Source organism: Dasypus novemcinctus, chromosome 19 (assembly GCF_030445035.2).
Source record: "Dasypus novemcinctus isolate mDasNov1 chromosome 19, mDasNov1.1.hap2, whole genome shotgun sequence".
In the NCBI taxonomy this organism is placed as follows: domain Eukaryota; kingdom Metazoa; phylum Chordata; class Mammalia; order Cingulata; family Dasypodidae; genus Dasypus; species Dasypus novemcinctus.
The window spans coordinates 52925742-52942927 of NC_080691.1; the positions used below are offsets into that span (position 1 = coordinate 52925742).

At 59.8% G+C, this 17186-nt stretch overlaps 1 protein-coding gene across 1 annotated transcript; it reads right to left on the minus strand.

Moving 5' to 3' along the window:
• Positions 1-341: 341 nt before the first annotated feature.
• Positions 342-12436, minus strand: LOC139436950 (ral guanine nucleotide dissociation stimulator-like). The gene is made up of 17 exons (XM_071209676.1): positions 12371-12436; positions 12062-12286; positions 10745-10911; positions 9246-9374; positions 8091-8685; positions 7568-7783; positions 7178-7281; positions 6607-6691; positions 5375-5461; positions 4859-4943; positions 4417-4451; positions 3948-4069; positions 3679-3777; positions 3183-3324; positions 2773-2988; positions 1366-1480; positions 342-866 (listed from the first exon to the last, which is right to left on the minus strand). Exons 1-17 carry the CDS (start codon positions 12434-12436, stop codon positions 691-693), a joined length of 2664 nt encoding a protein of 887 aa, XP_071065777.1. The 3' UTR covers positions 342-690.
• Positions 12437-17186: the final 4750 nt, after the last annotated feature.

Consider the following 17186-nt stretch of genomic DNA (forward strand, 5'->3'; position numbering starts at 1 on the left):
ACCTCAGGCAAGAAGCGGGAAAGGTTCCTTCTTCCTCCAAAGTGGTAGAAAGGCGGCCGCTGCCCTGCCCGGGCTCAGGAAGTGGTCTTTGGGAATGGTTTAAGCCTGACAGTCCTCCTGGGTACTCTCGGCTGCTGCTGGGTGGAACACCGAAATGCTCTCTGGTGTGGATCCCTGTGTTTGCTTCAGGAACCCGGGGAGGCGCAGCTGGCTCTTTTTGTTTCTCCCTTCTAAAATAAACGAACAAACGCTCTGCAGGATTTCTCCTTTGAGCACTGCGAGAGCCTGTATCTCATTTCCATTAACACAGGATATGCAAGAGCCAAACTCAACTCCCAGGCTATAGTGGAAACAAGAATTTAATAATAAAACCTTCACATCAGACATCTACTAAGGACAAAGGTAGATATTGCCCCTCCCCTTTAGATAGATAGTCTTTGTTGCTGTTGATTCTCAATTCAGTTCTTTGACAATCTTGCACAGATCCTCCCTCCAACTAGCCATGTTTACAGCGGCAGGACAGGCCCAGGGGTGTGGGTGGAGTCTGGAGGTGGCCCAGACTGGCTGCTGGAGGGAAGCGCCTGCCTGGCCTGGCCCACGGTGGTTGGGGTCAGCAGAATGACTTGACCAGGCAGACCTGGAAGGGAAGGGGGCCCTGAGGCTGGGGGGGTGGGGGGCAGCTGGGGCCAGTTACAGTTTCCCCTTTCTGAACCTGGGTCCCTTCTGCCAAGTCCCCCAAAAGGCTGAGAGAGCTCTCTCCTTGACCTCGGCATCCAGGAGTGTGGTCTTCCTCAGGAGAAGAAACTGATAATCGGGCGAGGGTGCCATAGCGTAATAAACGTTGGCTTCGTCCGGGATCTGCAGCGCTGGGGGTGGGTGGGGCAGAGAGGTGGTCAGCTGTGCTCCGGGGCATGGACGAACCCCACCCTCTGTGTCCCCACAAGAGCTGGCCTCACCCGGGCACCCGACTTCCCCAGTCCAACTCCAGGACCACAGAGGAGCTGCCTGAACGACACCCTGAATGACCAGGGAAGAATCTGCAGAGGCACAGCTGAAAGCGGGGGACCCTTGTTCCAAAAGCGACTCTGACTCCCACCTGCCAGCCTCAGAGTGGAATTGCCACGAGGTCATCTCATCCCCCAAGCAACCCTGCCTCCTTCCCTCCTTGGGATCGCGGCGCTGAAACAGGCCTTTTCCAACCCAGCGCATGTCCCTGAGCCCAGCGCTCCCCGAGACAACACTGCCAAGCCTGCTGAGGGCAGCCCCGCACCGGGCCTCCTGAGCAGGGCCTCACACCTTTGGCCCGGGCCGTACTGCTCCTGCCCACCCCTGCACCCCTGCCCTCTCCTTTCGCCCCCAACTCACTGCCATCTCCTGAGATGATCTGCACCAGCTGGTAGTCCTTGGGCTGCTCCCCAGCCAGCTTGTGCTCTTCCAGGGCCTTCCGGATCATGGCTGGAGCCCTGTCTTGGTTGGTCACCTGCAGTGGGTCAACGGCAGGCCTCAGGACATGGGTCCTGGAGCTGGCTCCCCACAGCACAGCTCCAGAGACCCCGAAGAGGCCCCTCTGCTCGGGGCTGGGTCTACAGGGGCCTCCCTGTCTTCTCTTGCTCCCCCGGCGACACTCCACACAGTGCGGGCTCTTTTCCAGTCATTCCTCACCCCATCTCCTACAAGAACCTGTACCTCTGTCTTGAGGGTGTTTCCAAGGGAGGGTCCAAATCCCCTGCCCTGCAGGCTGAACCCCATCCCCTGGCTCCTTGGCCTACATGACTACTAGGGGCTCCCAGAGCCCTGGGCAAAGGGTAGCCTCGCAGCAGAGGGTGGGGACTGTGGAGTGGCCTCGGGGCCTCTCTCTGTCCCTCCTCCCACCCCATTACAGCAGACGGCTCACCCTTGGGGAGGGCCCCTGCCCTGCCCCTGCCCCTCCAGGAGGCCTCCGCATAGCAGTGAACCCCCAGGCAGAACACACACGTCCAGTCCAAGCCCAGATGTCTGAGAGGAGGCTGGAAGACACCCTACGACCCCGCAGGATGCCCTGGGCTCCATGAGGCAGCTGTGCTCAGCAAGGTCTAGACCGCAGCTGCCTTGAGCACGAGGGCCCGGGTGTAGGCAGGGCTCAGGCCAAGGCTCACTCAGTGACAGCTTAGAACAAGCACACCAGCTCCTGGCCACAAGAGAGGTGCAGCCTGTTTGGCTGTGCATGACTGCAGCTCTGCAGCCTCTGGGCCGTGGGGCAGGAGTGGCTCCATCTGCACGTCCATCCAGGATCTGGACCTTCATGGCCACTGACCTGGGGCAGACCCCGTCCTCCCCTCTGGGTCATGGCAGCAGCGCCTCATGGGCCGGTGTCTCCACGCAGAGCCGTACATCCACTCTGAGGCCAAAGCTCTCCTGCTGACCCTGCTCTGCTCTGACCCTTCAGGGGCACCTGAGAAAGTCACGCTCCATCTGGCAGCTCCAGGGCCTGATGGGACCCGGCTTCCAATGCCTCGCTGATCCCAGCCCTTCCCCCGACCCCTGCTCCTTCAGCCCTGGCCTCTTGGCTGCTCCTCAGCCCGCCAAGCACACGCCTCCTTGGGCCTGCCTGTGTCCACCGTCAGCCCTGACCACCATTGCACACACACTCTTCCTGCCCCTGGACGTGGCCGTCTGTCCTTCCCCAGCCACTGGCAAGTCTGCTCCAGGGCGCCAAGCAGGGACCACGGCACTGCTCAGGTGCCTACGGCCTGAGCCACTGTGGCCCGGGGGGCAGCTGCTCGCCTGGCTCACCAGGATGCTCTGGGCCTTGTGGTCACTGTCCTCGGCCAGGGTGACACGGACAAAGCAGCGGTCATCCACATGCTGTTTGTAGCACGGACATGAGTCACGGTGCTTTTGGCTGGTCCGGGTGGCCCTGGCTTGGATGGAGGAGGAAGAGGCCATTTCTCCCGATGCTGACATGATGGTGGAGCCGATCCGAGGTGATGCGCAGGTCGACTGCCCCGCCTGTGGGGGACAGGAGGTCAGCAGAAGGCCGGGAGCCTCGGGGCAGCCCGGGCTGCTCAAGAAGCTCCGGGAGGCTCTAGAAGGTCTGGACGAGTCAACGGGGCTCCACCCCTCGTGGACACAGGGAGGGCCCAGCAGGCACAGGAGGGGCGGCGGGAGGGCGAGGGCCCCAGGGAGCAGGGGTGGGCAGTCACCGTCGCTTCCTGACCGTCCAGGGCCTCCAGGACGTGGTCCAGGTGGATTTCCACCGCAGAGCCAGAGGAGCCAGCCACGTGCATGTAAGCAGAATCCACTGCATTCCCGCTGCTCAGGTCAGGGCCACCCTGGAGCTGGACACTGGAGAGGGCGGTGCTGCTGCTGCTGGATGGAGGCTTGGCTTACCTTGGAGGCCTCCCCTGGCATGCCTGCCAAACTCTGCCCTGCTAAATCTGCACACGGCTAAGTCCTAGGTCCACCTAGAGGAGCCAATGGGCCCTGACTGCCTCCGAGCTCACGCAGCACCACCCCATTGCCCAGAGGAGGAAACAGGCCCAGGGATGGGGTGACTCTCCCAGCCCAGGGCTGGTCGGGCATGGAGCTGGGATCCCGGCGCTCAGTGGCAGGCAGGCCCCCCCCTCAGCCCACGCTCAGCCTGGAGCTCCCCTGAGCCCCGGCCAGCCCACCCTTGCCTGCTTCGCAAGGGGAACTCACTCTCCACCCCAAGGCTCACTGCCTTCCGGGGGGTGTTGGGCCTGGAGGCTCTCACTGGCCGACTCCAGTGCCGGCTCCAACTCATGAGACAGGAGGAGGCTACAGAACAGGGGGCAGCTGTCAGGCTCCCAGGAGCCCCAGCTCCTGGGGTCCACACAGCAGTTGGCATCCGCGTGCCCCAGCCTCCTTGGGCAGCAGGGCCTACATGGGCCCAGGAGCCACCAGGGCGCTCCTGCCCCCACCGGGGCCTGATGCCCCCCTGGCCTCACCTGTCCTTCTGGCCGAGCTGCTCCATGGCCTCAAACCAGGCACCGAAGTGCCCGTCAGGCACAAGGCAGTCGTAGCAGCAGCGCTCCTGCAGCTTCTGCAGCTCGGCCACCAGCTGGTCTTCCTGGGGTCAGATGAAGGAGGAGGCACTGCTGAGGCCCGGGTGGGCTTGCCCAGTGGGCTGGGGCCTGGGGGCTGGCTTGGCCCCTGGGTTCCCCAGCTCTCCCGGGCTTTCCTGGCTCTACCTGCCCTCAGGGCTGAGTTCACATGGCTCCTCCTCCAGGAAGTTGACCTTCCACCAGGTGAACTCCCACCCTCCCGAGGGAGGGGTCGGCACTGTCTTTTCTCCTCCAACTCCCCAGCAGTCTTCCAGGAAGCTGCCTGCAGCCCAGGGGTGCCCTGCCAGGAGGCTCTCTCTTTTCCAGCCCCCACCCCCAGCCCCACCCCACACTGCTGGCCTCCGCTGCTCACCTTCCTCTTTTTCTCAAAATTCACCATGTTCCCCGGGAAGGCAGGGAGGTCACATCAGTCACCAGGGGGCCCCCAGCCATTGCCCTGCCCATCGCCCCTGAGCCCTTGTCGTGTGGCATGACTGGGGTTCCACGGGCACAGGACAGCCAGACCAGGCGTGGACCCAGGCAGGCTTGTGGGCGCAGGAGTGGGGCCTGCCTGGGGAGCCCCAGGACCCGCCCAGCCCAGCCTCTGACCACAGTGGAGAGACGCCCTGGGACCAGCCTGTGCTCACTCTGCTGCCACATGTCCACGACACCCAGCTCCAGGGCGCCCAGGAGGCTCTCGGGAGATGCAGTGTGTCCACTGCTCAGCGCTCAGGGCTTGGGGCTTGTGCCTACCTCTCCTCCCAAGCCTCAGGGACCCTTTCCCACGTGACCCTGGCCCCCAGGCTCACTCACATCCAGAAAGTCCTGCATGGCAGAGTCCACCACCGAAAACTGAGTGAGGAATGTCCCCAGCCATGGGACAGTGCCCTGGATGGCATCCTGTGGTGCTGAGTGGGTGGGTATGAACGCAGGCACTCAGGGGCCCCTGACAACCCCACAGGCTCAGACTCCTAGGACTACCCAGCATCACCCTGGTACACGCTCGGGCACCCAGCTGTCACCCCGAAGTTCCCCGCCCGGCCTCCTAGGACCCCAAACTCCCCTGCAGTCACCTCCCTGCACCAGCGTTTCTTCCATCACAAGCCCACACCCCGCCCCACCCAGTCCTCCAGCCTCGGCTCTTCCAGGCTCTTGCTCTGACTTGCTGCCACTAGTCCCCGAGGATTCCCTCGACTCACGGCCCTCAAGCTTCCAGGGGAACAGACATGGAAGGGAGGCTCCCCGGGCTCAGAGGCCCAGGAGGGATGGCTGGGAGGAGGGCCCCACCCTGACTTGGAGGCCAAATGCCCTGGCACTCTGGCAGGAGCCACACCCGCCCCCTCCTGCTGCTGCTGCTGCTGCTGCTTCTGGGCTCTGTTGGGGTTCGCGTCCAGGGTGGCAAACTCAGGATTCCCCTCCTGTCAGGATTGAGCAGCTCAGGGTCAGTGAGGTCCTCCACCCCTCCCTGTTGTCCCTGGGGCCTTGGACCCCTGGACCAGGTGGGCAGGTGGAAATCTGCTGCCACCATGTGCTGGAGGTGCCCTGGGGGCCTTGTGGAAGCAGCCTGGCCTCCCTGAGCCTGTTTGGACATCTGGGACGTGACCACAAAGACCTGACCCCTTCTCGGGAGTCCAGAGGCCTCGGGGGTGCACGCCAGTGGCACGGACGCTCTGGCCATCCCGCTCTCCTGCTTGGAGTCCCGGCAATGCTCGGCCACATTCCTTTTCTCCTGTCAACCCCACCAGCTGGCCGTGAGGGCAGCGCCGCTGGATGCCCGTGCTTCCATTCCGCAGGAGGACACACAGGCCCAAGGAAGGATGCATCGGGACACCCAGGATGGGTGGCTCCCTCTGCTGGAGGCCTCTTCTGCACTGATGTCACCCCACAGCCTGCCACTGCCAACAGCTGTCCGTTTCTCTCCGCCTCTGTGCGTGGATGTGCGGAGGGCCTCGTGTTGTCCCAGCCGTGGCGCTGGAGGATGGGGTGTCCCGGGAGGCCTAGTTGAGCAAATCCTGCCTGCCCCAGTCCACACAACTGAAAACACAACTGAAAACCCAAAGGCTGCCCGAGGCCCGCACAAAGGTGCCCCCTCCCTGGGGTCCACTCGGGATGTTCTGCCTGCAGGGGCACCCCATCCTCCAGCTGCACGGCTGGACCTTGCAGTACTGGACATTGAAGCTGTGCTGTGTCTTCTAGGTGGAAGCTTCTACTTTCAGTCAGAAAGGACCCGCCATGGTTTCCCATCTCCCAAAGACTTCTCCTAGCTCTCTAACACAAGCCATTCATAACGAGGTGCAGTTCTGAGACCCCCACGTGGATGGAGACTTCTCATCCTGCCGGTTCATCATCTCCTCCTGGAACATCCCAGCCCCCCCTCCCCACCGCGTCCGAGCACCAACCCTGGCCTGTGGCGCCCTGCAGTTGCCCCCCACCTGCCCACGAACCAGGCAGATCCCTCTTCATCTTCCTCCAGAAGAGGCCAGACAGGATGTTTGCAAAGAAATACCCAGGGAAACCCAAGCCCCCCTCCTGAGCCCTGGCCGCCCGCCTGCCTGCTCTTCACCTGGGAGATCAGCTCGCTGCCCTGGGAGGGGTTGCTCTCAGTGGAGAAAATCTCAGACAGTGTCTGAAAGAGGTGGAAGCTGTCCCTGGGGGAGGGCAAGAAGGAAGGAGAAAGGTGAGAGTGGGTGGGAGCATCCAGGGAACAACCCACTTCATCGTAGCCGGGTCCTGGGACCCGGTCTGCCTGGGTGGGTGGTGCTGAAACTGGGCCGCTCTGAGCACTGCAGGACAGCATGGGCTTGGGAGCTGAGCTCTCAGGTGGGCCCTGTGGGGACCCCCACTCTTAGTTGATGAGCGGCTGGTGTTGACATGGGGCTCTGTCCACTGGACAGAGCGGGCTGCTGACCAGCACACCCTGGACGTGCTCTCATCTGGCTCGACTCCGTGCCTGACCACAGCTGGCACCAGTGTTGACACACAACAACTGAACTCAGGTCCTGGCAAGACCTGGAGCCCCAGCCCACCTGGCCCCTGCCCGGATCCCGCTGCCTCCAGGTGCCCTGCAGGGTGATGCCCAGCCTCCCGCGGGGCCCCTGGTCCCCCCCCTGGCATCCAGGTGGCAGCCTGCCCACCTGGAAACTTCCACCCATGTCTTCTTCTGACGGCCAATCACGTGCCTTTCAAGAGCAGAGAGGATGGTGTGGCCTGAGGAGAAGTTGCAGAGGGTTCGGCACTCCTGGGGAGGGAGAAAGAATGGGCCATGAGGAGTGGTCTGAGTGCCCCCTGCTCCCACTCCAGCCCCCTCGGCTGACCTCCCCCTCTGGATGAGAGACCCCCACGGAGCCCCTGAGGGCGAGCTGGGGCCCCAGAACGGGACCCCCATGCTCCGCCTGAGGGAAGAGCCTGGGGGGGGATGTAAGGAGGGAGGAGGGCTGTGCTCCAGGCAGGACAGGGCCCAGGGGCCAAGAGCCCACCAGAGCGCAGGGGGGCTCCAGGAGTCCAGAGAGGGCCCCCACACACACCCTGGCCACCTCAATCCAGTGCTCCACCACCCTGGCCCTGTCTGCGGCCTTCATGCTGCAGTCCCCGAGGCAGGTGGCCATGACGCAGTTGCACACACAGTTGAACTGGCTGATGACGGCGTGCACGGTGGGTGCCACGTGCTCCTTGCCCTTCTGGCAGCGCTGGGACCAGTTGGAGCCCAGGCGGTGGTAGGGCACCACCTTCTTGAACAGCTCCTGGAAGGAGGGCAAGTCAACCGGCCACACCTGCCCCCCCAGCTCAGATCCCGCGGGCCCTCAGGACCTTGGCTGGGGTCATCGTCACAGCAGTGCATGTGGCAGGGATGGATAATGTCCTAGGTCTCCTCTCCAGAGGCCCAAGTGTGGGCTTGAGCTCAAGAAACTTGCCCAGGGATCAAGGCTGGCAGGGGACCAAGGCTTGGACCCAGATCGCAGGATTCGGGATCAGGGTGGGGAAGGCTGGGGCAGCAGGTCCAGGGAGGAAGGTCCCCCCAGCTCCACCCTGCCGAGCCCAGCTGCTCACCGCATCCATGAGCAACAGCTGCTCTGCCACCAGCTTGGGAGGAAAAGCCAGGAGCTCAGGCTTCTGCTTGGGGGCAGCCCGTCCTGCTGCTGAGCTGAGCTCTGGCCGTGGCTCAGGTGCTGCTGCCAGACTTGCCTCCCCCTCGAGAGCCGTTGCTCCTGAAGGTGCCTGAACCAGCTGGAACTCCAGAGTGGGCACTGGAGCGACCTGTGCAGGTGGCACTGGAGGTGGCGGTGGGGCTGCCTCCCGCTCGCCAACTGGCAGTGCGGATGGGGCAGCACGGGCTGCCCCTGCAGAAGGGGCCGGCTCTACCTCCGGAGGGGTCACTGGTGCTACCTCCACAGGTGGCAGTGGAGGTGGCCCTGAGGCATCTTCTAGCTCGAAAGCCAGTGCTTCTGCTGCTGGAGGAGCAGGCTCTCCCTCGAGAGTGGGCAGTGCCAATCCGTGGAGCAGCAGCGAGGCAGGTGGAGCTGGACGTGCCTCTGGCTCTGCAGCTGGTGCTCCTGATGGTGCTGCAGCTGCCCGCGGCTCCTGAGGAGGTGCTCCAGCTGACTGGGCCGGATGGTCTAGCTCCAGGGGGGCATGGGCTCCATCTCTGTGGGGGGCAGCTGTGGTGGGGCTGGATCCACCTGCAGCTCAGGAGCTGACGCCACGGCGCGGAATGCGGCAGGCTCTATTTGCATGGCAGGTGCTGGCACCACCTCGCTAGCTGGCAGTCTGGGTGGTGATGGAGCCGACTCTGGCTCTGGACCTGATCGGCCACAGGGGGTGGAAATGGCACTGGTGGTCGCACTGGAGGCATCGGTGGCTCTGGAGCTGACAAAGGAGCTGGACAAGAGGCAGTTTCTCCACCATGAATGGCTCCGAGTGTCATTCCAAAACAGAAGATCCCACTACCTCGAGGGAAAGATCCTGCCCAGAAAAGTGCTCCCTGCCTGCAGGCTTCCAGATGACATGTCTGGGGCTCTGCCTTGCTCGCAGCCAGAGGGCAGCCTCTGCTGGCACCTGCCTCTGTGGTGCAATCCCAGCCCCTGGCCCACAAGCTCACGTGCCCCCACGCTGAGGCCCCTTCACCCTCCGGCTCTGCCCCTGTGGGCTCCGGGTGTCTCATCTGTGCAAGCAGAAGGGCGACACGGCAGAAGGGCGACACGGCACTGCGGGCCAGAGCCCGGCAGGTGCTCTGGGGCATGGGCCGCCAGCAGCTGGAGGCAGGGAGAGTCAGGAGGCTGCAGGAAGTCTTCCGAGTACTGGTCCATCCAGGTGCCCAACAGGGAGCAGAGGGTGCTGAGGGCAGGTGGGGCCGCACGGTCAGATGCTGGCCTTGCCCTCCACGCTGCCCCCAGGGACCCTCCCACTGCACAGAAAGTCCACGAGGACAGCAAGGGCTCTGACTGGCCTGGCCACAGCCCGGTGCTGACACACAGTAGGAGCTTCAGCACTGGGTGAGTGTGGAGGGGCAGGGCCCGTCTTCCCGACCCAGGCCCTCGAGGCCCCCACCCAGAAGTGTCTGCCAGAGGAGCTGCCTCATCTTCTGCCTGGTGTCATGTGTGTCTCCCCTTCCCACGGACACTGCCCCACCCCACCCAGACGGGGATGCAGCCGTCCCAGCCACCCCTGCAGGAGGCAGACAGGACTGAGGTTCCCGGCAGGCTGCTCACCACCTCCCATTGGGGGTCTGCGTGAGGTGGTGTTTGGGTGCCTGGGGGCTGGGAGGGGGTGGAGGAGGGGTGGGCTTCTCTCGGGAATGAGCCCCCTGGCCTCCTGTGCAGACAGTGCCTCAGGACCCCACCTCAGCTTCCTTACTCCTTTGCAAGGGGAGGGGGAAGCCCTCTGGACTCTGCCTTCCAGGGGATGGAGGACACGTGGCCCCAGACCCTGCCCAGTCCGACCCAGTCACCCACCACCCAACCCCCCACAATGGGGTCTGGGCACAAGAGCCCCTCGCCCTCACCCAAAGTGCACCTATGTTTTCACATCAAGGCATCCACGAGGCTCACCCCTCCCGCCGAGGTCACCTCCCTACCTAGGGGAGACCGTGAGGCTGTCACAGCTGCTGGCTGAGTGTCCCCCCTGCTGAAGATGACTTGGCCTGTTGCCGGCAGCACCCCCTCCAAAGGAACCCAGAAGGCAGGATCTTTGGTCTGCCGTGTCCGCTGCATGAAGCCAGGTGCCGAAGGGAGCACATGCACTGAGTAGACATATGCTGTCTACCAGGTGAAGGGTGAGCCCTCAGCGGCACCTCCTCAGACTTGGGATGGACCTGGAGCCCTCTGGCAGCCCACAGGGATCCCTGCTCTGACCACACCAAGGTCAGAGGCCGAAAGGGCTCACAGACCTCCCTGAGAAATGAGAAAACTGGGTGCGAAGGGGGCAAGGCCGAGAGCCTCTTCCCTGGGCAGAGGGAAGTCCTGCCCAGAGCAGCCCTGTGCCTCCAGCCACCCTGTCCGGGAGCCAGACTCAGGGCATCCCTTCCCACTGACCCTGCCAGTCTGTCCTACAATCAGCCCTGGGGGCTGGTCCTCAGGGTGCCCCCTTCCCAAGGAGGAAACTGAGGCCAGCAGGTGCAGTGGCGTTTCTGAGACGCCCAGCGCGTGGGGGGTGCAGCAGCCCAGGGGGCGGGTGCTCACTGGTGGAACAGTCGGTCCAGGACCTACTCGGTGGAGGTGAATGCGCGGTAGGTCCCCAGGAAGGTGCAGACATAGCCGAGGTCGCCCTCCTGCAAGGCGGGCACCAGATGCTCTGCCAGGTCCTCCCAGTGGCCTGCCTTGACCATGCATATGGTGAGGCTCTCTCCCCTGGTGAGGGCCCCCTCGTTCTTCCTCTGGGGTGGGACAGAGGGGGCAGGGTGGTCAGACAGTGCCTGGAGCCAGCTGGGCGGGGCCAGGGTCCACCTGCTGCCCCGAGCCCTGAGCGACATCTGGCCGAGGAGCCGTGTGGGCCCCTAGTGGAGAAAGGTCCTCGGCCTTCACACTGAACCACAGGGGAGCCAACACCTGAAAGGTGAGGCCCCTGACCTGAAAGGGGGGTGCCTGGAGGGTCCTTGGGGGAGAAAGACCCCTGCAGGGCCGAGGGGACCCTGGGGAACTGAGCAGACCCTGGGCAACTGCAGACCCTCCTGGTCAGGAGACGGCCTTCTGGACTGCACTGTCCTGGGGCCAGAGGAACAAGTGGATGCCGCTGTCCACCCCAACCCCACATCAGGACAAGGAAGGGAAACGCCAGGGCCAGGGCCAGGGGCTGCAGGGATGCTCCCCCCAAAGACAGCCAGTGATCCCCTGCTGCTGCCCCTCCATGAGGTCAGCTAGCCCTTGCTGGAGAAAAGGAGGTCTGCATGTCCTCTGCCCAGCCGGCCCTTCCCTGGAGCCTCTGCCAGGGCTGGGAGGACCACTGCCTGGGGCCCTGGGGGTGGTGTCCAGGGCAGCAGAGCCGGCAGGGCCCTGGGAGGACCTTCAGCTCCAGCAGTCCCGAAGGCCGAAAGGCTGCTCTGAGCCGCCACCCTCCTGGAATCCTGGGCAGCTGAGGCAGGCCCCAGCTCCTACCCGGGAAGGTCAAGGGGGCGGTTCTGGGAGATGGCGAGAACCCTCCTCAGCAGGAGAGCTGGATGGCTCAGAGCAGATGGGCAAGGACAGTCATGGTGATGCTCCCGGGGATGTGGCGCTGAGGAGGGGACTCGCAAACACACCAGCACAACGCGCACATGTCTGTGGTGTGCCCACCCTCCAGCCGGCCCTGACGAGAATCCTTTGCTAAAGACCCTCTCCCACCCCTCTCCACGTGTGCAGTGACCTTCTCCCGTCTGTGGAGTGGCAGTGTGCTGGGTAACTGGTGGGGTCCCAGGTTCCTCGGGAAGCAGGATATGGGGCCATTCGGGTGGGAAAGCCCTGAAGAGTGCGCAGGTGGTGGTCAGGGTGAAACACTGCCCCGAGGTGCTCCCTGGCTGCCTCGGGCCCCCCCTCAGTGCCTGCTCTCACCTGGAACCAGCGCTGGCCCTGGCCGGGGCCCCAATGGACGGGCACCTTCCTCAGAGAGACGGTGTAGACGAGCCCCTCCTCCAGCTCCTCACTGACCACCTGCGTGGAGCTCTGTGAACACAGTGCCCGGCGGCCGGGGCGAGGGGCATCAGCGAGGGGCCTGTCCTCCCCCACAGGGGAAGCTGGCCCTCCATCGGCCCAGATGGGGTCTGCCTTCCCCTGAACCTGGTGGAGAGAACAGGGGAGCTCAAGGCTCAGGAAAGACACGGTCCACATGGATGTCCCCAAGCTGCCTCTTCCCACCCCTACCTGTGACCTGGCAGGGGACAGGGAAGGCCCTTCGGGTCCCCAACCCTGACAGCTGCTCCTGCCCATGGTGGTCCCCCTGTCCACGCCCCCACACCCTGGGAAGAGGATGGATGTGGGTCTGCCCAGGAGGAGCACAGAGGTGGCCTGTGCTCAACCAGCTCCCCTGGGCCACCCCATGTCACCTCTGGGTGCCTCCTGGGTGCTGATGGCCAGCAGCTCTGTGGCTGAGGCCTGAGCCAATGTCAGAAGCGATGGCAAGGGGATTCATTCCCACTTTGGTGGAGGCTGGAGACTCGGGATCGTGCAACGCAGCAGGGGAACATGTTGCTCTTTCGAGCGTCTCCTGCCAAGTGAGCTGGGAAGGGGCTGCCTGTGGAATCTGGTGCCTGGTTACCAGGGTTCCAAGTTCTGTCACCGAGGAAGTGAGGTCACCTCCTTAGGTCATTTCCCCTGGGCCCTTCAACTGTAAGAACCCCGCCAAAGTCCCTCTGCATGGCTGTCTGTCCATCCTCTCTCCTGGATCGCCTTGTTCCCTGGACGCCGTTCTGCCAACACATCCCCCCCACAGCTCCCTGGGAAGGCTGTGGGTGGCTCGGGCCCCAGCTCAGGGGAAACCCAGCTGGGTTCAGAGCCCACTGCTCTGCCCTTTCCATTTTGGGGAGCCCAGGCTAGTCACTGGGGCCCACCCCCAGTCTCCTCACCACACAGTGGGATCCATTCTTGCATAGGCTTCCCCGGACAGCGTCACGACCATGGGGGGTGGACACTGTGAGCCCCGGAGTCTGGTTTCACACGTAGTGAATGCACACACTCAGACACAGAAAAGCAGGATGGGGACAGACGGAACCCCGAGTCCAACTCCACACAGGACTGGGGGAGGGCTGTGTGGTCTGAGGAGACCCACTTGTGCTCCTGGGTTGCTGTCTCTGTCTGGCCCGTGACGAGGTGCAAATGAGACCAAAGTCAGACACGGCGGCTGTGCCACCAATTCTGCCCAGAGGCTTCCCCTTGCCTTGATTATTTCTACCTCTATCTTGTCCACTTAAGAATTGGAGATAGAAGCAATCATTTAAAAGAAAAAGCAAGCACAATTGAATAAAAGTGTACAACTCTCAATTAAATGGATTGGCTACATAGAAATTGTTTTTTATCGTACAGTATGTTACACAGTCTATTTAGTTCATCATAACACAATCCTGTGGCATTGGCCCTTTTGTGTCTGGCCAGCTTCACTTAAGAGAATCTCCTCCAGAGTCATTCACGTTGTCTTCTTTATGATTCATTTCTTCTTACTGCTACATAACTTTTCCTTGGGTGAATTCACCAGCTTGTTTTTCCACTCATCCATCGATGGACACCTGGGTTGTTTCCAACTTCTGGCAATCGTGAAGAATGCCACTGCGAAAATCGACATGCAGATGTCTGTTTGTGTCACTGCTCTCGGTTCTTCTGGCTATAGACCCAGTGGTGGTACTGCAGGGTCACATGGCGAGTCTATTTTCAACTTCTTGAGGGACTGCCAGTCCTCCACAGTGGCTGGGCCGTTCTGCATTGCCACCAACCAACCAGGAAGAAGTGTTCCTATCTCTCCACAGCCTCTCCAGCACTTGGAGTTCTCTGTCTTTTGGAATAGTGGCCATTCTGATAGGTGTGAAATGATAAGTCCTTGTGGGTTTTGATTTGCATTGCCCTAATCAGAAGAGATCTTGAGCATTTTTTCCATGTGTTTTTTTGCCATTTGTATTTCTTCTTTGGACAAACGTCTACTCAAGTCTGTTGCTTATTTCTAAATTGGATTGTTTCTCCTTTTATTGTTGAGATGTAAATGTCTCATTATAGATCCTGGATATTAGACCCTTATCAGACATGTGATTTCCAAATATCTTCCTCTATTGAGTCACCTGCCTTTTCACCCTTTTGACAAAGTCCTGTGAGGTGCAAAAGTGTTTAATTTTGTGGAGGTTCCTTTTATCTGTTTTTTTTTTCTATTGTGGCCTGCACTTTGGGCATAAGGTCACAGAAACTACCACCTACTACAAGGTTGTGGCGGCTTGCTCGGTCGGTAGAGGTGGGGTCTGGCTGTGGACGAGGGGTCAGTCCAGCTCTGGACGAGGGGTCAGCCCCGCTTGGGACGAGGGGTCGGTCCCACTTGGGACGAGGGGTCGGTCCGGCAGCAGACGAGGGATCGGTCTCACAAGGGGTTGCGCGGTTTGGCTGACGGGGTCGCCCGGCGAAGCCGGCGATGAAGGGGTCGCCCGGAGAAGCAGGCGACGAACTGGGGACAAGGGAGGCCAGGCCCTTGTCGGGGGCTCTCAGGACTGGAGGGCGCACGGCAGAAGAACTACCGCGGAGACAAGGTAAACACGCAAGTCCAACTTTATTGAGGGAGAGGCAACAGTTTTATAGGGGCTGGGGAAGGCTGATTGGTCGAAGCCGTGCCCTGTTCTGATTGGTTGCCGGAGAAAGGTCAGTGGGCGGTGCTGGATGGGGGAGGGGTGGTGGTTAGGGATTGGCTGTTGCTGTTGCTGTGGGAAGGGGCAGGGTTTAGGGATTGGTGGCTGCTGTTGCTGGGGCGGAGGGCAGACTTGAGTTTCCCGCTCACGCCTGGCTGTTGCTGCTGTCGGGGATGGGGAAAAGGGCAGACTGGAATTTTCCGCCCTGCGCCTGCGCAGGGAGAAGGAAGAAGAAGGGTGCCGCCCCACAAGGCATAGGGTGGCGCCATCCGGGAGGAGGGGCGGCCGCGGAAGCATGGCTGCCGAGAAGGGGAGACCCGAGGGCACTCTGCGCCCATGCCGAGCTTCCTTCAGGGGTGGCGGTGGGCCCGACCAGCCACCCTATTATGGGGGCAGGGCTTGGCCTGCCGCAGCTGCTCCCCCGCCAGGCCAGCAAACCACACTTCAGCCCGAGGGGTGACCGCAAAGGTCTTGAAGATGTTTCCCTGTGTTTTCTTCTAGGTCTTTCGTATCTGCTTTTATATCTAGGTCTTTGATCCATTTTCAGTTGATTCTTGTGTAGAGAGTGAGATAGGGTCCTCTTTCATTCTTTTGGTCGTAGATATCCACTTCCCCCAGCACCATTCGTCGAAGAACACATTATGTCCCATTAACATGGCCTTGGTAGGTTTGTCAAAAACCAGTTGACAGTAGAGGTGAGGGTGTTTTTCTGGATTCTCAATTCTATTCCACTGATAAATGTGTCTATTTTTATGCCGCTACCTTCCTGTTTTGACCACTGTAGCTTTGTAATACCTTTGAAGGCCAGGCAGTGAAATTGATCCCATGTCACTCTTCTTGTTCAGAATGCTTTTGGCTATTTGGATGCACTTTCCCTTCCAAATGAATTTGGTAATGGCCTTTTCTGATTCTGTAAAACGGCTGTTGGAATTTTGGTTGGTACTGCAGTGAATCTATAAATCGTTTTGGGAAAGATTGACATCTTCATGATATTTATTCTTCCAGTCCATGAGCACATCATGGCTGTGGGTTTTCCACCTATGTCCATTATCATATTCAGGAATTTTCCTCCTATTCCTATTGTTTGAAGTTTGTACCTGGAAAAGGATGCTGGATTTTGTCAAACGCCTTTTCCGCATTGATTGAGATGATGATGTGTTTTTCCTCTTGGATTGATTTCCTTATGTTGAGCCAGACTTGCATTATAGGAATAAATCCCACCTGGCCATGATGTATAAGTCTTTTGATACACTCTTGGATTCTATGGCAAGTTTTTGTTGAGAGTTTCTGGGTTGATGTTCATTCGAGAGATTGGTCTCTAATTTTCTTTTCTTGTGGTATCTTTACCTGGCTTTGGTATTAGGCTGATGTTGGCTTCATCAACTGTCTTGGGTCATTTTCCCTCCTCTTCAATTTTTGGGAAAAGCCTAAACAGGATTGGTGTTCATTCTTTTCTAAATGCTTGGTACAATTCACCTGTGAAGCCATCTGGCCCTGGATTCTTTGGCTGGGAGATTTGGGATGATGGATTCAATCTCTTTCACTGTGATGGTCTGTTAAGATATTCTCTTTCTTGTAGCATCAGTGTAGGTGGTCTGTGCATTTCTAGGAATTTGTCCATTTCATCCAGGTTGTCTACTTTGTTGGCATGCAGCTTCTCATAATATCCTCTTGGGATCCTTTTCATTTCTGTGGGGTCAATTACAACGTCCCCTCTTTCATTCATTTCTGATTCTAATTATTTGCATCTTCTCTCTTTTGTTTTTGGTTAGTCTGGCTAGGGATTTGTCTCAAAGAACCAGCTTTAGGTTTTGTTGATTTGCTCTATTGTTTGTGGTGGTTGTTCTCGATTCCATTTATTTCTGCTTTCTTTCTTTCTTTCTTTCTTTCTTTCTTTCTTTCTTTCTTTCTTTCTTTCTTTCTTTCTTTCTTTCTTTCTTTCTTTCTTTCTTCTTGCTTGTTTCAGGATTGGCTTGCTCTTCTCCTTCTAGTTTCTCTAGTCGTTCAGTTCAATCTTTGTGTTTACCTCTTCCTTTGTTTTTCATGTCGGCATTGAAGGCTCTAATGTTCCCTCCCAAGATTGCTTTTGCTGTATCCCCTACGTTTTGATAAGTTGTGTTCTCATATTTCTTTGTCTCAAAAGATTGACTGACTTCACTGGTGATTTCTTCTTGGACCCACTGATTATGTAAGGATGTGTTCTTCGGCCTCCACACCTTGGTGAATTCACTTTGGCCCTGTTTGTGACTGATTTCCACTTTCATTCCGTTTTGATCTCAGAAGGTGCTTTGATTCATTTCAATCTTTCTCTATTGATCAAGAGCTGCATTGTGCCCTAACATGTGGTCTCTCCTGGAAAAAGA